This window comes from Hemibagrus wyckioides, linkage group LG19 (assembly GCF_019097595.1).
Source record: "Hemibagrus wyckioides isolate EC202008001 linkage group LG19, SWU_Hwy_1.0, whole genome shotgun sequence".
In the NCBI taxonomy this organism is placed as follows: domain Eukaryota; kingdom Metazoa; phylum Chordata; class Actinopteri; order Siluriformes; family Bagridae; genus Hemibagrus; species Hemibagrus wyckioides.
The window spans coordinates 3,511,568-3,530,950 of NC_080728.1; the positions used below are offsets into that span (position 1 = coordinate 3,511,568).

The following is a 19,383-nucleotide window of genomic DNA, read 5'->3' on the forward strand; positions in this document are numbered from 1 at the left end:
TGTGCCATGGGACTATTAGTAACAGTTTGCTGATAAATAACAGGATCCATGTGAATGAAGGAAATCTGACAATAATAAGTGATAAGTCTAGTCATCAAACCCAGTGTGTTAAATCAATTAACTCGAATCAACAATTAACATTCTGCTCATGTGAATTTAAAATGATTTATTGCAAAATATTACTAATGTTGAAATTTCTTTTTTCACACAAAGCACAAAAATGGTTCATTCAGCAGGTTCCTAATAAAGTGGACAGTGTGTGTATGTTTGTTTTTATGGTGGAGCCTAAAAACATTTCTGCATTGACGTATTACTTCAAAGCACCTTTATATCCCCCAAATGTAAGTTGTAGCTACTGAATCAGCTGCAGTGGTCAGTCCTGCTGATTATTAATGTGTGTGAACTCTGTGGTGTTTGTTTCCACAGCATGCCTGGACTGGACGGCTCAGCCTCGCAGGAGGCGGGACTAGGTGATGCGTTGGCTGATGATGGCGAGGACCCCATGGGCTTGAGCACTGACAGCCTATCACGACTCAGAAGCCCTTCTGTGATGGAAGTCAGAGAAAAGGGATATGAGAGGCTGAGGGAGGAGCTGACCAAAGCCCAGCGGGTGAGGGATTAGTGAAATCCACTTCATTATCCCTGTAACAGTAAACATCCTCACTCTGGTTTATATCCATAAGCTTACACTACAGTCTAAAACACTTACACTACAGTCCAAGCCTTATTTTAGCTTAGTAATTATATACAAGGATATTTTGTGACCTAAAACATCAGTAAGCACTAATATGCTAGAAAACAGCAGCAGTTTGGCCCTGAGCTCAGGTTACTGTCCATGTGGGATTCCTCAGGGTTCTCCAGTTTCCTCCCCACCTCCCAATAACATGCCAGGAGTCGTTGTGTACGCTGAATATCAACAGAGAGTGAGTGAGTGAGTTGTACATGCAGTAGAAGCAGAAGTCAGAGTCTGGGATCAGTGTTAAGATCAGAGTATTGAGTTCAGTAACAGTTTTCCTGGTGTGTTTGTTTTCCTGTAACTCAGATTAGAAGGTTGAGGATGATGCTGAAATATCTTTTATTTTAACCAGCTACTGGAACAAAAGTATCACTGAAGAGCAGTGTGGCATTGTTCAGAGTGATTTATCATTTCTAACAACGTTATAACGTGACAACAAATGGTCAGTTTTATAGCTCCACCCTTGTTTATGGGCATGCAGCTCATGCCCTTGTTTAGCTTTCACACTGTTTGCTTGAACTTTGTGAAATTCCAAAAGACTCTAATGTAGCCTGACATTGCAATTTTTCAGGCTTAATTTGACATTTCACTTTAATTAGATGCATTATTGTTGGAGAGTAAACTCTTAACATCAACATACAATTCGTGGCTGTTTAGTGCTTTTGTAGATAAAAACTGTTTTCCCTGTTTGTCTGTGTAAGCACTAGTGTCAAATGTCTGTTTACATTAATGAGGAAATAGGAAATGTGTGTGGTGAAGACTCTGAAGAAGAGCTTGTTGAGTAAAATCAGAACGTTGGTCCATAATCCTTTATTCGTCCCACAGCGGACATTTGCATTGTTACAGCAGCATAGGGAAAGCAGCTAAAGATAAAAAGATCATGATATAGAAATATAAAAAAATATAAACAGACAATACTTATAGGATTTTAAGTGTCACTGCACTATTCCCATATGAGATAGGAGATTCCCAAAGATTTATTGTCCAGATTGTAGTGCTGTCTGCTGGGAGCAGTGCTGGATGGTCAGTCTCACAGCAGCATGAGGAAGGACCTGAGGTTCTGCTCCCTCACACACTTGGGGTGAAGCAGCCGGCCATCATAAATTATTATTATATCATCTTCCTGTCCTTTTTTTATCTAATCAGTGCTATTTTCATCTACTTATTTTTATCCTTACTCCCTATGTGGCATCAGCATGCTGAGACATGTTCTTTGCTTTTTCTTGTACCTGGACTGCTGGCTACTACACGATGCACAGCATTGTTTACTTACAGTAAGCTCCTAATCCCCAAAGCTTTTGAGGGGCGTTAGTGTGGATGTAGGCCAGGCGTTAACATATAGGAAGGAGGAGAAGGAGATTTAAAGCGTATCTTCCCTTCAGCATGATGGAGAATCTGTCTGGTGAAGCTGGAGGCAGTAGTGAGGAGACAGATGGTATAGAGAGTAGTTTTGGCTGCAGGAACACAGTCCTAATGCAGACCCTAACACTGATGGCTTTGTGTTATTCTGCGTGAAGACAAATTAAATGTGCTAGAAGGAGATCTGGACCATGCTAACGTGCATCACTCGACTCAGATTAATACCATAGAAAGGACATATTAAAGAATGTTTTATAAACATTGGAATAATTTGAAGGAATGTGTAAGTAATTCAGATAGATACATTATAGTTGTTTACGTCTCACCAATAAATGTAGAAACAGTCACTCACTTCCTATCTGACAAATTCCTCTGTGCTTTCATGGCTACAGTTCAGGCTGAATGCTTTTGTACCTCTTGGCTAAAGATATTCACTCTCAGTTTTTCAAAACTCTACAAATTTCTTGGTGGTGTACATTTCCTTTTTATAGCAGTGGATTAAAGACAGTTTTGTTTCAGTTTTAATTCAAATACAGTCTGGAAAATTCCAGATATCAATGTAATTTTTAGAAACTTCTGATTGGTCAGTTGTCGTAATTAGGAGTTAATTAGGAGCGCACCTCTAGCTGTATTTAAGGATATTTCAGATGCAGTGCATTTTTGTCCTTGATATTGCGGAAAAATACTGTATAAGCAGCTCCAAGACCTCACTAAACCTAGACAAGAGCAATTTTCAAATAGCTAAAGTTACCATGAGCTTTAGCTAGGGACAAACTTTGGTCCAGAAAGTTCAGGTACCAAAGTATGTACATCCACCACTAAGTGTCCTACATCAACATGGCTTTAAATCACAAACTACAGCACAGGACATGAAGCGTATTGTTCCACGGTTCTGCCAGAAGCCGACAGAACAAATTACTGCCTTGCTTTGCTAACACCATACTGTACACCAATCTGATTTTGTTCAGTGGCAAGCTGTGATTATGAGGACGTTGAGGAAATAGTCATGTGTTTGGGAAGAAAAAAAAGGAGAGAAAAGACACCTGTGGAAGAATGGTAGAGGACGAAGTGCAGGTCAGTAGTATAAAAGTGCTTGAGTGGGTAATTGAGGAGGATTTGGCTGCTAGAGATGGCCGCTAAGCTAAATCTGACTGTTTTCATATCCCTCGATTAGTTAATACATAACATCTCTCTCAGCCTCTCACCACACCACACTACAGCGTTTGTTCCATCTCCCTGTACAGCTGCCTTCAGAATGACTGCCTCATATTTATCTGCACTAGCATTAGCAATTATAGACTGCTATTAATAGCAGCATTATTACACTGATAAGAGCTGAAGGTGTTCATCAGACTGGAATCTGTGGGACACAATGATAAAAAAAAAAATCTCAGCTGGTTTTACAGTAAGAAATTCCTTCAGAGCGAGAGGATATGGGATTAAATAAACAGTCTCACAGGACTGAACAGCATCAGTGACATGCTACATTGTCTGTTTAATCTCACCTCAGATGCTCCACCACCAGGCAGTGGTGTGTCTAATGTACATGACATGGACAAAAGTAAGTGGACACCTGTCATAATCACGGAGTTCAGGTGTTTCAGCCACATCCATGGTATTAAATCAAGCACAAAGCCAAGCAATCCCTGTAAACAAACACAGGCAGTGGAATGGGTCATACTAAAGAGCACAGTGACTAACCCTAACCCTAGGCACCGTGACAGGATGCTACCTTTGCCACAAGGCAGTTTGTGAATTATCTGCCCTGTAAACCCCTGCCTATTGCCCTGTAAACCCCTGCATATTGCATTGCTCGTCTGTTGCATACCACCTCCATATTAATGCTGTTGGTTTGGGAATGTCCAGCGAGCTCTTATAGGAGTGATGATCAGGTGTCCACATATGTTGAACACTATATGGTCTTCTGGACACAACCTGCAGGATATGGACAGCTGCAATCTGATTAACTCTCTGTACTTTAGAAGGTAAACAAACATCACAACACCATGGGCTTTTTGGAGCATGGTGATTGGAAAAGTCCCATATTTAAGGTGGTTTTCTCAGTGGGAACTTTTGCTGTGGTCTAAATCAGAGTGTGATTGTTCCTGGCTCCCCCACAGTGTCAGTGTTGGTCTGGTTTCAGACTCGATTCTATCCTATCCTGGTGCATTTGCACTCAGATTGAGTCATGACAGATGGACTTGGAGAACACACAACTCCACTTGGCTCAGTATATGGTATTATTATGTATAGCAGAGTGAATGAAATCCTCTCTCTCTTCTGTATCCCATAAAGTTCCCTTGTCACTCAGCTACACGTATGTTGCGGACACTGATGAGGTCATGATCGGCTAAGCACAATTCCAGTGCAACTGAACTCGCACCACCTCCTACAGCTTCAGTACTGTTGTGCACTTCCTGCTCCACATGACAGTTACCAATTTATCATTCAAAACATGTCCTGATTCAGATTAATCTGCCAGTGTGAAAGCCTTTTAAAAGCTCTCACAGTTGCCAGCAGGCTTTGGGAAAATTTGCCATGGATGGTATCCAGTGTTATGTAACATTTGTCAGATTGAGATTCTGTAGTAAGATGATCCAACTATTGTGTAGTAACGAGTGCCTACAGGAAGTCATTTCTGCTTACTGCTATCTATCAGAAGTGTAGAACTAGTTTTGGGCGTGAATTTGGACTTGAAGAACAGAAAATGTAATTAGACAAGTAATTAACCCTACATAATCATATCAGTCTTGTATGTGACTTGTCATGGAAAGGTTCTAGTAAAGTAGTTCATCATGGACTCCATTATGCCATGTATCTCACACATCCTCAACAGTACTTACACTCAGGCAGTTTGGTGTTCCTGGGATCTGAAGTCCAATCAGTAGCCCAACATCTTAACCACTGAACTGATTAGATCATGGACAAGGTCACAGCAAGGTCAAATATATGAAATCATTTTTCTTCTATAGCTTTCTTTCTGTCTGCCATACAAAGATGTCCAGGAACTCATCGTTCCACCAGTGTGTCCATCCGTGTGTCTGTCTGGGATTCTAGTTAGCTTGATTTCATAAGAACGAGTGTTTTGTAGGATTTATCTGGGATCATAACACTGTTATCTCAGTAGTAATGGAATATATTAGGCAACAAGTGACCCTGAGGACTCCTGTCTATGAAATTGTCTCACTCAGTTTTCGGCAGGATGGAATTAGTGCAGAGTCAGTAATGAACTCAGAAACTACACTGACCCATTAGTTCCTCAGGAGCTCCTGCTTGCACAATTCTTCATGTCTATAAACTTTTGAACAAAGAACATTATCAACATTTACATTATTTACTGACCAGTGTCACCCAAATGAGGATGAAGTTCACTTCTGAGCCTGGTTCCTCTCAAGGTTTCTTCCTCATATGATCTCAGGGAGTTTTTCCTCAATACCATCACCTCAGTCTTCCCATTAGGGATAAATATTAGGGATAAATAGTAACTTAACAATAGACATTCAGAAACACAGAAAAAATGATAAAGATTAAAGTTAACAGATCTATACAAATAAATTGAATTGAAAAATGATCAGATGAAGTATAAACTCTGGAATACAGATTAGTAAGAAAAAAGATTAGACATGGTGGTGGTGGAGGCGACAACACAGACTCCACTGGCATTGAGTTTGGCGTTTTAACCATCTTTACCAAAGGAGCCAATCATTGTGGAGCAGGTGAATGTCTAGCTGGATGAGTGGAGAACTAAAATGATCTTACAGCATGTCAATACATCATTAACATTCACATCTCACTAACCAACCTGATCTCATGTCATTTCATGCAGTTTGTATACATTCATCTGCTCTGCCTCCAGACTGGAGAAAGTGTCTTTTCTAGTGAACATCTGGTCCAGGAGTGTTTGTTCAGATGACACTCGTTTGTGACACAGCCATGACTCTTTATTTTTGTTTCCTGGTCACCAAAAAGAAAAGTAAAATCCATTTTTCCCTCCCGCTTTTTTTTGTTCATTCATTCATTATTATTTTCCATTTTCTTTTTTGTCTTCATTTCATCGTTTGGTGTCCGAAGGAGCTTAAGTTAAAAGACGAGGAGTGTGAGAGACTTTCTAAAGTCAGGGACCAGCTGGGGCAGGAGCTGGAGGAACTCACTGCTAGCCTGTTTGAGGTTTGTTTTCATTCGTTTGGTTTATTCTCCTTCCTGGTCCAATAAAATAAAAGTTTTTTTTTTTTTTTTTTACTGTGTTTTAGTGGCCATTTCTGCCAAGACACATAGCTTCTCAGCAGCTACACAGCACATCTCCAGCTTTGTATAATTCATGTCCAGCATGCAAGGATGTAAATAAATGATAAAAGTTTCACTTAATCAGTATTTCTCTTTATGATCATAATGTGCTGATGATCTGCTTGTGAAGCTGTTTGTCTTTCTCTATTCATGTATTCCTTTGTCATGGTTTTTGACTTCATGTCCCTTCCTACTCCATTTCTATTTCTGTTTCTCATCACTTGTTTCCTACCTCTCCTGTGTCTCCACTGTCATTCGTAGAGATGTTGGCTAACTTGCTTCCCTTTCGAGTGTGTGTGTATGTGAGAAAGAGAGATAGAAGCAAGCTCGACTGGCTTGGGCTGGCTTTCGGTGTGGGGAATCGTGGAAAATAATGGCAATGTGGGATGCTAGAGATGCTGATCCAAGTGTGACATGAACACTGTCTCAACAGGAAGCTCATAAGATGGTGCGTGAAGCGAACGTAAAGCAGGCCAACGCAGAGAAGCAGCTGAAGGAAGCACTGGGGAAGGTGAGACACAGTGGCTAAGCTGAGGGGTTTAGAATGAAAGGCTAGCGAGAGTGCATAGAAACTTTATTCATCTCATCAAAAAAGTTGTCTGATTAAATCTAATTTAAATCTGTTCATCAATCAATCAAATGCATACTTATGTTTAATATTACTGAATGATTGTAGTCTTCAGATTCACTACAATTATAATGTATTTACAATGAAGTATATAAAGTGGATAAATTATGTGACGTTATATCTCCTCCTCTGCATTTCTCTACAGATCGATGTCCTCCAGGCCGAGGTGGCTGCACTGAAGACTCTCGTTCTGTCCACGTCTCCTACATCACCGTGTAAGGAGCTGCCGTCAGGCTCCAAGGTTCCATTTAAGAAAGGTCACGTGCGCAATAAGAGCACCAGTAGCGCTATGCTGGGCAGCCAGCAGGAGCTCAGCGTTCCCCAGCCCATCGTACGTGACTGCAAGGAGGCAAGAATCCTGTACAATTTCTATCCACTCTACACTCATCATACCCTGTGTGACTGCAGGATTGTGGTCACATGACCATCATCTTCACATGTCCCAGTCCACATTTATTCCCTCTGTGTTAAGCTCCACTCTTCTGGGAAGACTTTCCACTAGAAAATATAGTAGGAGTATAAATATAAATGTTATATAACAATAATATTAATATTGTGTGTGTGTGTGTGTGTGTGTTTGCATGTGCAGGTGGATTCCATTCTGTTCAGTGAGTTTAAGGTGTGGAAGGAGGAACCCACACTGGAGAGGAGTTGCTGTTTCTTGGAACGAATCTACAGAGAGGACATTTACCCGTGTCTCACATTCTGCAAGAGTGAGGTGTGTGTGTGTGTGTGTGTGTGTGTGTGCACCTTTATCATACTGTCAGTATTAAACACATGATTTTCATTCTTATGTATTAAAGCCAAAGACAAAACATTAGTTTAATTACTAATAAATGACTGTTTGTGTCATTTCCTGTCCACAGAACAGCTCATCACAAACACTAATACTGGTGTCCTAACAGTGTGTTAATGTGTACTATGATCAGTGTATAGGACATTTGTGTGTAGAATTGTGTGCTGCAGTGTTAATTACACAGATTCAGCACTGTAAGGAAAACATTATCTTAACACCTGAACCTCCGTGAGTAAATGTGTGTGTATTAACCTCAGTGTGATCACCCGTGCCATCATATTTACATGAGTTTTATCCTGGGACAGAAGGGAGAGCTTGTTTTACATATGAGCTCATATCACCCTGACAAATGATCTAACTCTAAGTGTGTATAACTACAAACACTGTCTCACAGAGACACAGAGTCATTTACTGAACTGCCTTTTAACCTGTGGGTATACACACACACACACACACACACCACAGCATTATAATCACTGATGGATGAAGTGAATAACACTGATTATCTCACTAGTAGTGGAATATATTAGGCATCAAGTGAATAGTCAGTTATTGAGGTTGTTGTGTTAGAAGCAGGAAAAATGGACAAGCGTAAGGATCTAAGTGACTTTGGCAAGGGCAAAATTGTGATGGTCAGACAACTGGGTCAGAACATCTCCATAACAGCAGGTGTTGTGTGGTGGTCCTGCTATGCTGTTTATAGTACATACTAAAAGTGTCCCAAGGAAGGACAGTCAGTGACTCTGTGACAGGGTCATGGACACACAAGGCTTGTTGATGATTGTGGGGATTGAAGGCATCCCCCTGTAGCAGACTGCTGAAGAAGTTCTGTCTCTGATAGAAAGGTGTCAGGACACACAGTGCATCACAGCTTGCTGTGTATGGGGCTGTGTAGCTGCAGATCAGTCAGAGTGACCACACTGACCCCTCTTGTGAAGTTCATGAACTGATGGTTATTAGCTGTTTTAGTGGCACAAGGGGACCTCCACCATTTTAGACAGGAGGTTTATGTTATTGCTGACTGGTGTGTATAAGCCATAAGCCTGTGAGTGAGAGAGGTTGAAGCTGACAGGAAGGCTACAGTAACTCAATTAAACACTCTTTACAATCGTGCTGAGCAGAAAAGCATCTCGAAACACGTCAAACATTGAAGTGGGTCACATCAGGTTCCACTCCTGTCAGCTAAAAACAGGAATCAGAGGCTACAGTGTGTACAGGATCAACCAAGTCATTTAATATGGAAAATCATCTCCTGGTCTGTTTCCAATCTGTCCAGTTTCAGTAAGTCTGTACTCACTGTAGCTCTACTGTTATATTGTTTTGTGAACAAAGATAAAAAATAAGATGTCAATTTATAGACAAACAATTTATGTAAAACTGAATTATACCAGGGCAGCACAGTGGCTTAATGGTTAGCACTGTAACCTCACAGCAAGAAGGTTCCAGGTTCAAACAGGCAGGGGCCTTTCTGTGTGGAGTTTGCATGTTCTTCCTGTGCCTGCATGGGTTTAATTTCCCATAGGAGTGAGTGTGTGTGGTTGTCTGTCTATATGTGGCCCTGTGATGGACTGGTGACCTGTCCAGACCTGTCCTTTCACCCAATGTGTGCTGGGATAGGCTCCAGCAGATCCCCGTGACCCTAATTAGAAATAAAGCAGGTATAGACAATGGATTGATGGATGGATGAATTATACCCAGAAATCCAGATGGTGAAATGTGCAGGTTTTTGTGTTTATAGCTGGGCTCAGCGATCCTGGAGGCTGTGGAGAGAAACACACTGAGTGTGGAGCCGGTGGGATTCCAGCCGCTGCCTGTAGTGAAAGCCTCAGCCGTGGAGTGTGGAGGACCCAAGTGAGTACCACCAGTCATCTGCTTCATAAATAACAGCAGCAGATGTGCTCTGGAGAGGACTGATGATGATGATGACCCCTTCTTAATAAAGTATTAGATGAATTCATTAACACAATTCAAGTGAAGTAAGATCATTTAATAAAGTAAATGAAGAATATTGAGTAAGTCGAGTATGTAAAGTGAGAAAGTGAAGCAAGTTAGAAAGGAAAGTGAGAGAGTAAGGAGGTTGAGTAGAGAGAAAGTTAAGTAAGGTAGAAGGTTTAGGTAAAGTATTTGTTAGAAAGTTGAGTAAGTGAAGCAGGAATGTAAAGTAAGTGAGTAAAGAAACTGAACAGAAAGTTAAAAGGTTAAGTAAATAGTAATGTATGTTAAGTTAGGAAGTTGAGTAAGTAAAGCAGTGATGGAATTTAAGTAAGTAAAGTCAAAGTTCAGTAAATAAGTAATGTAAGAAAAATAAACTAAGGAACTGAAATAAACTGGAACATTTAAAGTTAAAGGCAAGTAAGTAAAGGAAGTTAAAATAGTAAATAAGTAAATAAAATAAGAATTCAAAGAAAGTGAAGTGAACAAGTACGAGTTGATGTATTTCCATGTTACAGTGTATAGGCTGCATGACCTGGTGCTACCTGTGGCTTTATAAAGAAATGTGTTAGGGTTCAGAATCTCATCTTTTCTGAATCTCTGTGAGGAACAAAGGGCAATGACGTGTGTGTAAATGTCAGTTCAGGGGGCTTTAATCCATCAGAGCATGTGGGTGTGTTAATTACAGGAACAAAATAAAACCCTCACTAAAGTCTTTGTTTTTTATTTCATTTGATATTTCTTCCACATTCACAGTGATTGATGATTCTGTAACGAAGCAGAAGGATAGTGTGTTTTTATAAAAGATGGGTCCAGATTGGATATAGTGTTTTATATACAGCTTTCCCTCTCACACACTCCACCATGTCTCCACCTCCTTCACCCTAGACTTCTGTTTGATCAAATGTTCAGCTCTGCTGCTTCTGTTTGTCAGCGTTTTCCATCTCTTCTGTTTCTTTATTCCTTTCTTTCTGTTTTGCTGTCCCCTAGTGGCAGGATGTCTGAAATAGTCACGTAAGTGTACATTCTCTCTCTCTCACTCTTTCACGTGCCCTCTATATCTCTCTCTCTCACTTCATTCTCCACCTAGTTTCATGTGTTTGTTAGCTTTATAGCCCACTTTTGGTTTCACTTTATAAGAGACAGGTGTGTTAGCTAGTGTTAATAGTGTAGGTCTGTGCATAAACAGTGTACATTACACTGTAATTACACTACTCACAAAATGTTAAAGATATTTGGCTTTTGGGTGAAATGTATGGAAAATGTAAAAAGTTCACGCTGCAGTGATATTATATCATGAAAGTAGGGCATTTAAGTAGAAGCATGCAATGGTGATTTCCTCATCTCAAACAATTTATTGAAACAAAAGCCAACAACAGTGGTGGGTATACCACAACAAAAAATGTCAATGTCTCAATAATTTGTCAAGTGCCCTTGACCATTAATTACAGCTTGACAACGATACCTCATGCTGTTCACGAGTCGACTTATTGTCTGCTGAGGCATGGCATTCCACTCTTCTTGAAGGGCGGCCCTCAGGTCATTGAGGTTCTGGGGTGCAGGGTTACAAGCCTCTACACGGCGACTCGGCTGATCCTATAGGTTTTCTATGGGATTCAGGTCTTGAGAAAGTGCAGGCCACTCCATTTGAGGTACCCCAGCCTCCAGCAGCCGTTCCCTAATGATGCGACCTTGATGAGCTGGAGCATTGTCGTCCATGAAGATGAAATTAGGCCTGTGTTGTTCATGCAGGGGCTTAATGATGTTATTCAGGTAGTATTGGCTCGTCATTGTACCATTCACAAGATGTAGGACAGTTCTGTATTAAGTAGACACACCTGCCCAGACTGTAACACCACCACAACAGTGGCTGATGCATAGCGCTCTCCTTGACGTCTCCAACATCATTGGCGGCCATCATTTCTGCTGAACGTGAATCGACTTTCATCAGAGAACAGCACTGAGGCCCACTGGTCCCTCGTCCAGCGTAAATGCTCCCTGGCCCAACGCCTGTGCCTGGTGGTGTGGTCAGGTACCCTTGCAGGTCGTCTAGCACACAGACCACGCTGATGTAAACGGTTTCGAGTGGTCTGACGTGACACTTGGGTGCCTCTCACCTCCCTTAAATGTGCCTGGAGTTGAGTGGCATCCATCATCCGGTTCCGCAGGGCACTGTTCACAATGAAGCGGTCATCAACGTGGGATGTGGCTAAAGGACGTCCACTTCTATGTCTTTCTGTGACTCTTCCAGTCTCTCTGTATCTCTGTCGCAACCTGCTGATGACACTCTGTGACACTCTAAGCTCAGTAGCCACTTCCCTCTGAGAACATCCTGTTTGAAGCCTCACAATGGTGAGGTACTGTTGATCAATTGTTAGGTGTGGTCTTGGTCTCATGATGTCAAAATGTGAACAGCATGATGAAGAGGACTGTTTAAATACCAATTCTAATGGAACCAGAAAATTTATTGGTCGATTCATGGATCAAACACCAGTTGTGAATTTTGCCATTAAGCACCTTGTTAGAGAACAGCAAGTTCTGCAAAAAGTACTGAAACACTGAACAGTTGGACATGTGCATTCAAAAGTGTAGAGAAGGTCAAATTAAGTTCACCTGGAAAGGTTATAGTGCATTTTCGGTGCATCCTGAAATTTCACCCGAAAGCCCAATATCCTTAACTTTTTGTGAGTAGTGTATATATAGGTTGTCTTTTTGTACTCTCGGATGTTTATGTGAAGGAAATGTTTTCCTGTCTGCAGAAAGTGCGCTCTCAGCGGCCAGACTAAAACCTGCAAGCACAGAATCAAATTTGGGGACTCCAGCAACTACTATTACGTTTCTCCATTCTGTCGGTATCGGGTGAGTGTTTCCCTGCTGCTTTTTGCAACAAACAGCTTTCTGGGATCTGACTGCAGTTAGCTAATGTGGAGTAGTGACTACACCTGCCTTATCCATCACCCAGGACTCGGACAGGAGGAAACCTCGAAAAAGGCAGTTTTCAAATCTAGTGATTCTTTTAAAGAGAGTAGAAATAAGAAAGTGTTTCAAATGTAAAAAGTCAGTAGAGATTAAAAAGAGTAATTCCAAAATAACTTAAATGCTGATAACTCAGTAGATCATGAATATAATCCTTTAGACAGAGGCAGCTCCTGTAACTCATCTGGACTGGACTGACATGATGTTAAATTTAATGCAGCATGGCTGGAAAAGGCAGCATATAAAAAGGCAGCTTCTTGAAGACACAAGTGATGAACGTGCCTGTAGTAAAAATGTATTCTTAATGAATGAGGGCATGAATTAAGAGCATGAAGGGCATGAATGAGGGCATGAAGCCTTTATTATCACCACACATACATTACAGCACAGTGAAATTCTTTCTTCACATATCCCAGCTAAGGAAGTTGGGGTCAGAGCACAGGGGCAGTTATGATGCAGCACCCCTGGAGCAGACAGGGTTAAGGGCCTTGCTCAATTGCCCAACAGTGGAGCTTGGTGGTGCTGGGGCTTGAACCCTAATCCTTCAATGAACAACCCAGAGCCTTAACCACTTGAACCACCACATTTATTTTTGGAATTTAAAAAGAAGAAATAAAGAATATGCTTAAATTATATATCTCGAAAGGTCCTGGAATTTCATTCTAAAGCATCTGAAATGTTTTCTTCCTTCAGTGAAGTTGTGATTTGGATAAAATGAATCTGTATTTTCTTTTCTGATTGATCCTGTAAAGTAAATGATCAGATTACAGAAGCCAAAGAAAAGCTCAGAAAACACAATAAAAAGGATGGAAAGAAAAACAATATATGAATCAGCACATCAGTGTAACGCTCTGGACAAGCAGAGATCTGGTTCAAATTGAAAAGGAAGATGATGAAAGAAGACAGAATAGTCTGATTTTTCTCTTTCCTACCTGTAGAGTTAATTTCAGTGTTTTTATTGTAATTCTATTTTTAGTATTCTTACGACATGGACAGTGGATAAAGCACTTCACTGCATGTTGTAGTGTGTATGGCCGTGTCTGTGTCCAGTAGAACTGAACTGGAATTCTGATTAGACTGATGATGAGGGAGAAACTGTAGGAAGTGACAGTGTACAGAATGGTGTACAGTGTTCATGTAGACTTTAGTGACTACAACCAAGTTACCTCTTCCTCCTCTCCTTTCTACTCCTAGATCACCTCCGTCTGCAACTTCTTCACCTACATTCGCTACATCCACCAAGGACTGGTCAAGCAGCAGGATGGTGAGCTAAACTGACCACACACACACAAGCAGCATTAATCTTTAAAGTGTTAAAACATGTGATGTGTGCTTCATTAATAAATGTGTGATTGTTCTCAGTTTGCTGTGGTATAAGCAGAATCACACACTCCAGACTGTTCTCCACTTTAAGATGATAAAGGCACTATGATGATAAGAGTATTATTGATGATAATTATCTCCATTATCCTTATTATGTTAAGAGTTATGGAGACAAGTTAGAGACAGTGTTTTGCAGCACACTCAATACGGGTGGACTCACACAAAATGATAATGTCCATATCACATGACATAATGCGTTCAGTATGGAATAACGTAGAGGGGACCATCAGTACTAGCTGTGTGTGAATGTCTCTACTACTCTATGTAAAGCAGTAGTATGTGTGAATGGTCAGTCATCATAAAAACAGTAGGTGAGAAATACCCTGATGTCCTTCTGCTTCCTCTGAGAGTATTGAGTATGGAGCCATATGAAGTTTTTACTTCATTGTAGGTCACATGACAATACCAACATGGCAGCTATAGTATATCTGGATTGTATTGATACTACACGATGGTCAGTTCATACTTTATTAATCATTTATTGGAAGTGCTACAACAGTACTGCTAGAGCTGCTGAACGTAGCCATGGTATTAAACACACAGACTGCAGTGTGTTATTCTGCTCATACCACAGTGAAGTGCTGACAATTATAACGTTTCATTTATTAATGACCCTTCCCTGAACCGCCACCTTATTGTGGTGTAGGGATTTGAGTACCTGAATGAGCCTAGGAGCCATGTTGTCGGGGCCTAGTGCTCCTGGTAGGGTCTCCCAAGGCAAACGGGTCCTAGGTGACGGGTCAGATTAAGAGCAGTTCAAATCCCCTCATGAGTGATAAAAGAGCAAGGACCGTTACATTGCCTGGATTGGTGTTACCGGGGCCCCACCCTGGAGCTGGGGCAGGAGCACGCAGGCGAGCGGCTAGGTACTGGCTAGAGATAGTCGGGTTTGTCTCCACGCACAGCCTGGGCTCTGGAACCCAACTCCTTGAGAGAGGTTGGACCCTCTACTACTCTGGAGTGCCTCATGGTAAGAGGCGGCAGGCTCGGGTGGGCTTGCTTATAGCCCCCCAGCTCAGCTGCCATGTGTTGGAGTTTTCCTCGGTAAACGAGAGGGTGGTTTCCCTGCGCCTTTGGGTCGGGGATAGGTGTCTTACTGTTGTTTCGGCTTATTGGCCGAACAGCAGTGTGGAGTACCCGACCTTCTTGGAGATCCTGCAAGGGGTGCTGGAAGGTGCTCCAACTGGGGACTCCATAGTTGTTCTGGGGGACTTCAACGCCCATATGGGCTATGACAGTGATACCTGGAGGGGCGTGATTGGGAAGAACGCCCCCCACCCCCCCGATCTGAACTCGAGTGGTGTTCTGTTATTGGACTTCTGTGCTAGTCACGGTTTGTCCATAACGAACACCATATTCAAGCATAAGGGTGCCTATCAGTACACGTGGTACCAGGACACCCTAGGCCGGAGGTCGATGATTGACCTTGTGGCCATATCATTATGGCCATATGTCTTCGACACTTGGGAGAAGAAAGGGGCTAAGCTGTCAACCGATCACCATCTAGTGGTGAGTTGGATCCGCTTACTGAGGAGGATGCCAGACAGACTTGGCAGACCCAAACGTATTGTGGGGGGAATGTCTTGCTGAACCCTCTGTTGGGGGGTCTTCAACTCCCACCTCCGGAAGAGTTTCGACCAGATTCCGAGGGAGGTTGGGGACATTGAGTTCGAGTGGACCATGTTCTCCTCCTCCATTGTTGACGCAGCTAACGAGCTGTGGCCGTAAGGTCTGTGGTGCCTGTCGTGGTGGCAATCCCTGAACCCAGTGGTGGACACTAGAAGTAAGGGATGCAGTCAAGCTGATCTATCGAGCCTTTTTGGCTCGTGGGACCCTGGAGACAGCTGATGCGTAGCGGCAGGCCAAGCGAGCTGCAGCCTGGGTGGTTGCGGAAGTAAAAACTTGGATCTGGATTTGAGTTTGGTGAGGCCACGGAGAAGGACTATCGGTCGGCCTCAGGGAAATTCTGGCAGACCATCCGGTGCCTCAGAAGGGTCAAGCAGCTCTCTGCCAACACTGTTTACAGTGGACTTGACTGGGGATATTATTGGACAGTGAAAGGAATACATCGAGGATCTCCTCAATCCCACTGACATGCCTTCCATAGAGGAAGCAAAGGCTGAAGACTCAGAGGTAGATTCATTCATCACCCAAGCTGAAGTCACTAAGGTAGTCCAGCAGCTCCTCGGTGGCAAGGCACCGGGGGTGGATGAGATTCACCCTGATCACCTGAGATTCACCCTGAGTACCTTAAGTCTGTGGATGTTGTGGGGCTGCCTTGGCTGATATGTCTCTGCAACATAGAGTGGTAGTCAGGGACAGTGCCTCTGAACTGGGTGACTGGGGTGGTGGTCCCTCTTTTTAAGAAGGGGGATCGGAGGGTGTGTTCCAACTATAGGGGATCACACTCCTCAGCCTCCCAGGGAAAGTCTATTCCAGGGTACTCGGATTCAGGAGGAACAATGCGGTTTTTGTCCTAGTCATGGAACACTGGACCAGCTCTATACCCTCCACAGGGTGCTTGAGGGTTCATAGGAGTTTGCCCAACCAGTCCACATGTGTTGTGTGGACTTGGAGAATGCATTCGACCGTGTCCCTTGTGGCATTCTGTAGGATATGCTCTGGGAGTATGGGGTCCGTGGCCCTCTGTTAAGGGCTGTTCGGTCTCTGTATGACCGGAGCAGGAGCTTGGTTCGCATTGCCGGCTATAAGTCAGACCTGTTCCCAGTGCACGTTGGACTCCGGCAGGGCTGTCCTTTGTCACCGGTTCTATTCATTATTTTTATAGACAGAATTTCTAGGCACAGCCAGGGGCTGGAGGGAGTCCGGTTTGGGGACCACAGGATTTCATCTCTGCTTTTTCCTTCGAGCAAGGACCTACAGCATGCACTGGGGTGGTTTGCATCCTAGTGTGAATCGGCTGGGATGAGGATCAGCACCTCCATGCCAGCCGGGAAGAGACCCCAGGGAAGACCCAGGACACTCTGGAGGGACTATGTCTCTCAGCTGACTTGGGAATGCCTTGGAATTCCCCCGGAAGTGTTGGAGGAAGTGTCTAGGGAGATGGAAGTCTGGGCATCCCTGCTTAGACTGCTGCCCCCGCGACCCAGCTCCAGATAAGCGGGAGACAATGAATGAATGAATTTATTAATGAAGCACACCTCACACATTTAAACAGCTAATTTAATCATTTAATCATGTGGAACGTCCAAGAGACAAGTTACCTGCTGTTGTCACATAAACTCTATCTGAAATACACAGCTGTCTCCTCACCATATCAGTTTATTATTATGCAAAAATGACGTCTTTCGTCCAATCAGATTTGGGAATTCTACAGCACCGTGCTACATGATTGGAAACACACATACAGCACATTCAGATCATTTAGAGCTTCTAAAGTTAACTAATGGATTTCTTCAGTGATTATTTTCTGTTATGTTTAGAGTAATGTGTGGTGTTATAGTGTTCTTCATAAATCAGTAAACATCAGATCAATGTCTGTCTTTTATTTTTATTTTAGCTGAACAGATGTTCTGGGAGGTCATGCAGCTGCGTAAGGAGATGTCCTATGCTAAACTGGGCTACTTCAGAGATGAACTGTGAACACTGAGCAAGGAGACCGTGTGTGAAAGAAACATGCTCAGTGCAGGAGAGGGGGGTTCTGCAGTTCACCAAGACACATCACAGGGACCAGGTCTTTCCTCACACCTCAACACTCCAGCACTGTGTGTGTGTGTGTGTGAGACTAGCCATCTATGTTTTCATGCCCTTTCCTGTTTAAAGTCCAACACAAGCTGCTGAAGTTCTGATTACTTGAGTCCAGTTTGTGTATTGATCATTACATGAAGGAGAATCAAAGAAATCTATGCTGGGTTTGGATTTCCATTCTGTACCTTAGACAAGAACGCCTTCGAGCCCATACACTCAACTCCACTTCAACTTTCAGTTCACTTGAAATTTAGCTAGCGCTGTGTTGCTGTGCTGTTATGTGTGTGTGGAATGTGCTGTACATCTGTTTTTCTTGGAACTGTCTCATCAGTCGTTTGTGCATTTTCTTCCAAATCTCATCACTCTTTCCCCATTTTGAGTTTTAGTGCCTTTCTGGAACAACGAATAAAATTGTATACCTCCAGCTATCCTTTACTTTGTTGTTTATTAAAAGCCAAATATAGTCCATGTTCTGTATACTTCATATTCTGTTCCAAACAACACACACTTTGAGTGAAGACAAAGGTTTGGAGTCCATTCAGTTCATAAAAAACACCAACTATGATGCATCCAGAATAGAATAAGACCAATTCCCATTAATGGAACCTTGGAATTTTGGAATCATCCTACATTTAGTAACAAAAACAAACTGCATTATGAAACACTGAAAGCCCTAAAACCAGTCCCCTCTATCAACTGGTCCTGAGACTCACTAACACACTACCGTCTCAGACCCGCACTGCCCAGCAAAGTCTGATCAGAGTCAACCAAATGACTGAACAGATGAGAAGTGTATCATAAGCACTCGGACCCAAACCCAGTCCAGGTTACTGCTATTGACCCAGTTTTTCAAAGCACTTCATCACAACAGAGGTCAAAGTTACTGGTCAACAATCATTGAGGCAGGTGGCCTGAAAGAATTGTGACCATTGCTGAAGGAATTCTGACCGCCGATTAAGGAATTCTAATTCTGACCACTGCTGAAAGAACATTAACCACCACTGAAGGAATTCTGACCACCACTGAAGGCATTCTACTTCTTTCTATTGAAAGAATGCTGACCACTGCTGAAGAACCAGTCAGAGTGCTCATGCTGACTCCTGTCAACAATCAGTAACTCCTACAAGGTCCATGTGAGCATCAGAACTGGATCATAGAGCAATGGAAGGCCTGGTCAGATAAAGGCCTGGTCAGTTTTCATCATGTGGACGGCGGATGTGTTTACATCACATACCTGGGGGAGATGGAACTAGGATGTTCTACAGAAAGAAAGCAGTGTGATGCTCTGGGTAATGTTTGGTTAGGAAAACTCGGGACCTGGCATTCATATGGATGTTACTTTGAGATGTACCACCTACCTGAACATTGCTGCAGACCAAGTACACCCCTTCATGGTAACAGTATTCCCTAATTGCAATGGTCTCTTTCAGCAGGATAATGCACACTGCAAAATTGTTCAGGAATTGTTTGAGGGAAGAGTTCAAGATGTTGACTTGGAGATCCCCAGATCTCAGTCTGATCAAGCATTTGTGGGATACAAGCAAGATGCATGGAGGATCCAACTCACAACTTCCAGGACTT

The 19,383-nt window shown here is 42.6% G+C and overlaps 1 protein-coding gene across 3 annotated transcripts in view; it reads left to right on the forward strand.

Moving 5' to 3' along the window:
- rab3ip (RAB3A interacting protein (rabin3)) overlaps positions 1-18,226 on the forward strand; it is a 32,296-nt gene extending 14,070 nt beyond the window's left edge. Inside the window, exons 4-13 of one of the 3 annotated variants that reach the window (XM_058417049.1) lie at positions 427-610; positions 6,167-6,262; positions 6,813-6,890; positions 7,153-7,356; positions 7,597-7,725; positions 9,542-9,654; positions 10,726-10,749; positions 12,495-12,594; positions 13,906-13,975; positions 17,615-18,226. In XM_058417049.1, the coding sequence (XP_058273032.1) occupies positions 427-610; positions 6,167-6,262; positions 6,813-6,890; positions 7,153-7,356; positions 7,597-7,725; positions 9,542-9,654; positions 10,726-10,749; positions 12,495-12,594; positions 13,906-13,975; positions 17,615-17,697 (1,081 nt within the window). In that variant the 3' untranslated portion in view covers positions 17,698-18,226. The remainder of the gene's footprint in view (positions 1-426; positions 611-6,166; positions 6,263-6,812; positions 6,891-7,152; positions 7,357-7,596; positions 7,726-9,541; positions 9,655-10,725; positions 10,750-12,494; positions 12,595-13,905; positions 13,976-17,614) is intronic. The other 2 variants (XM_058417051.1, XM_058417050.1) reach the window with 2 other exon arrangements.
- Positions 18,227-19,383: the final 1,157 nt, after the last annotated feature.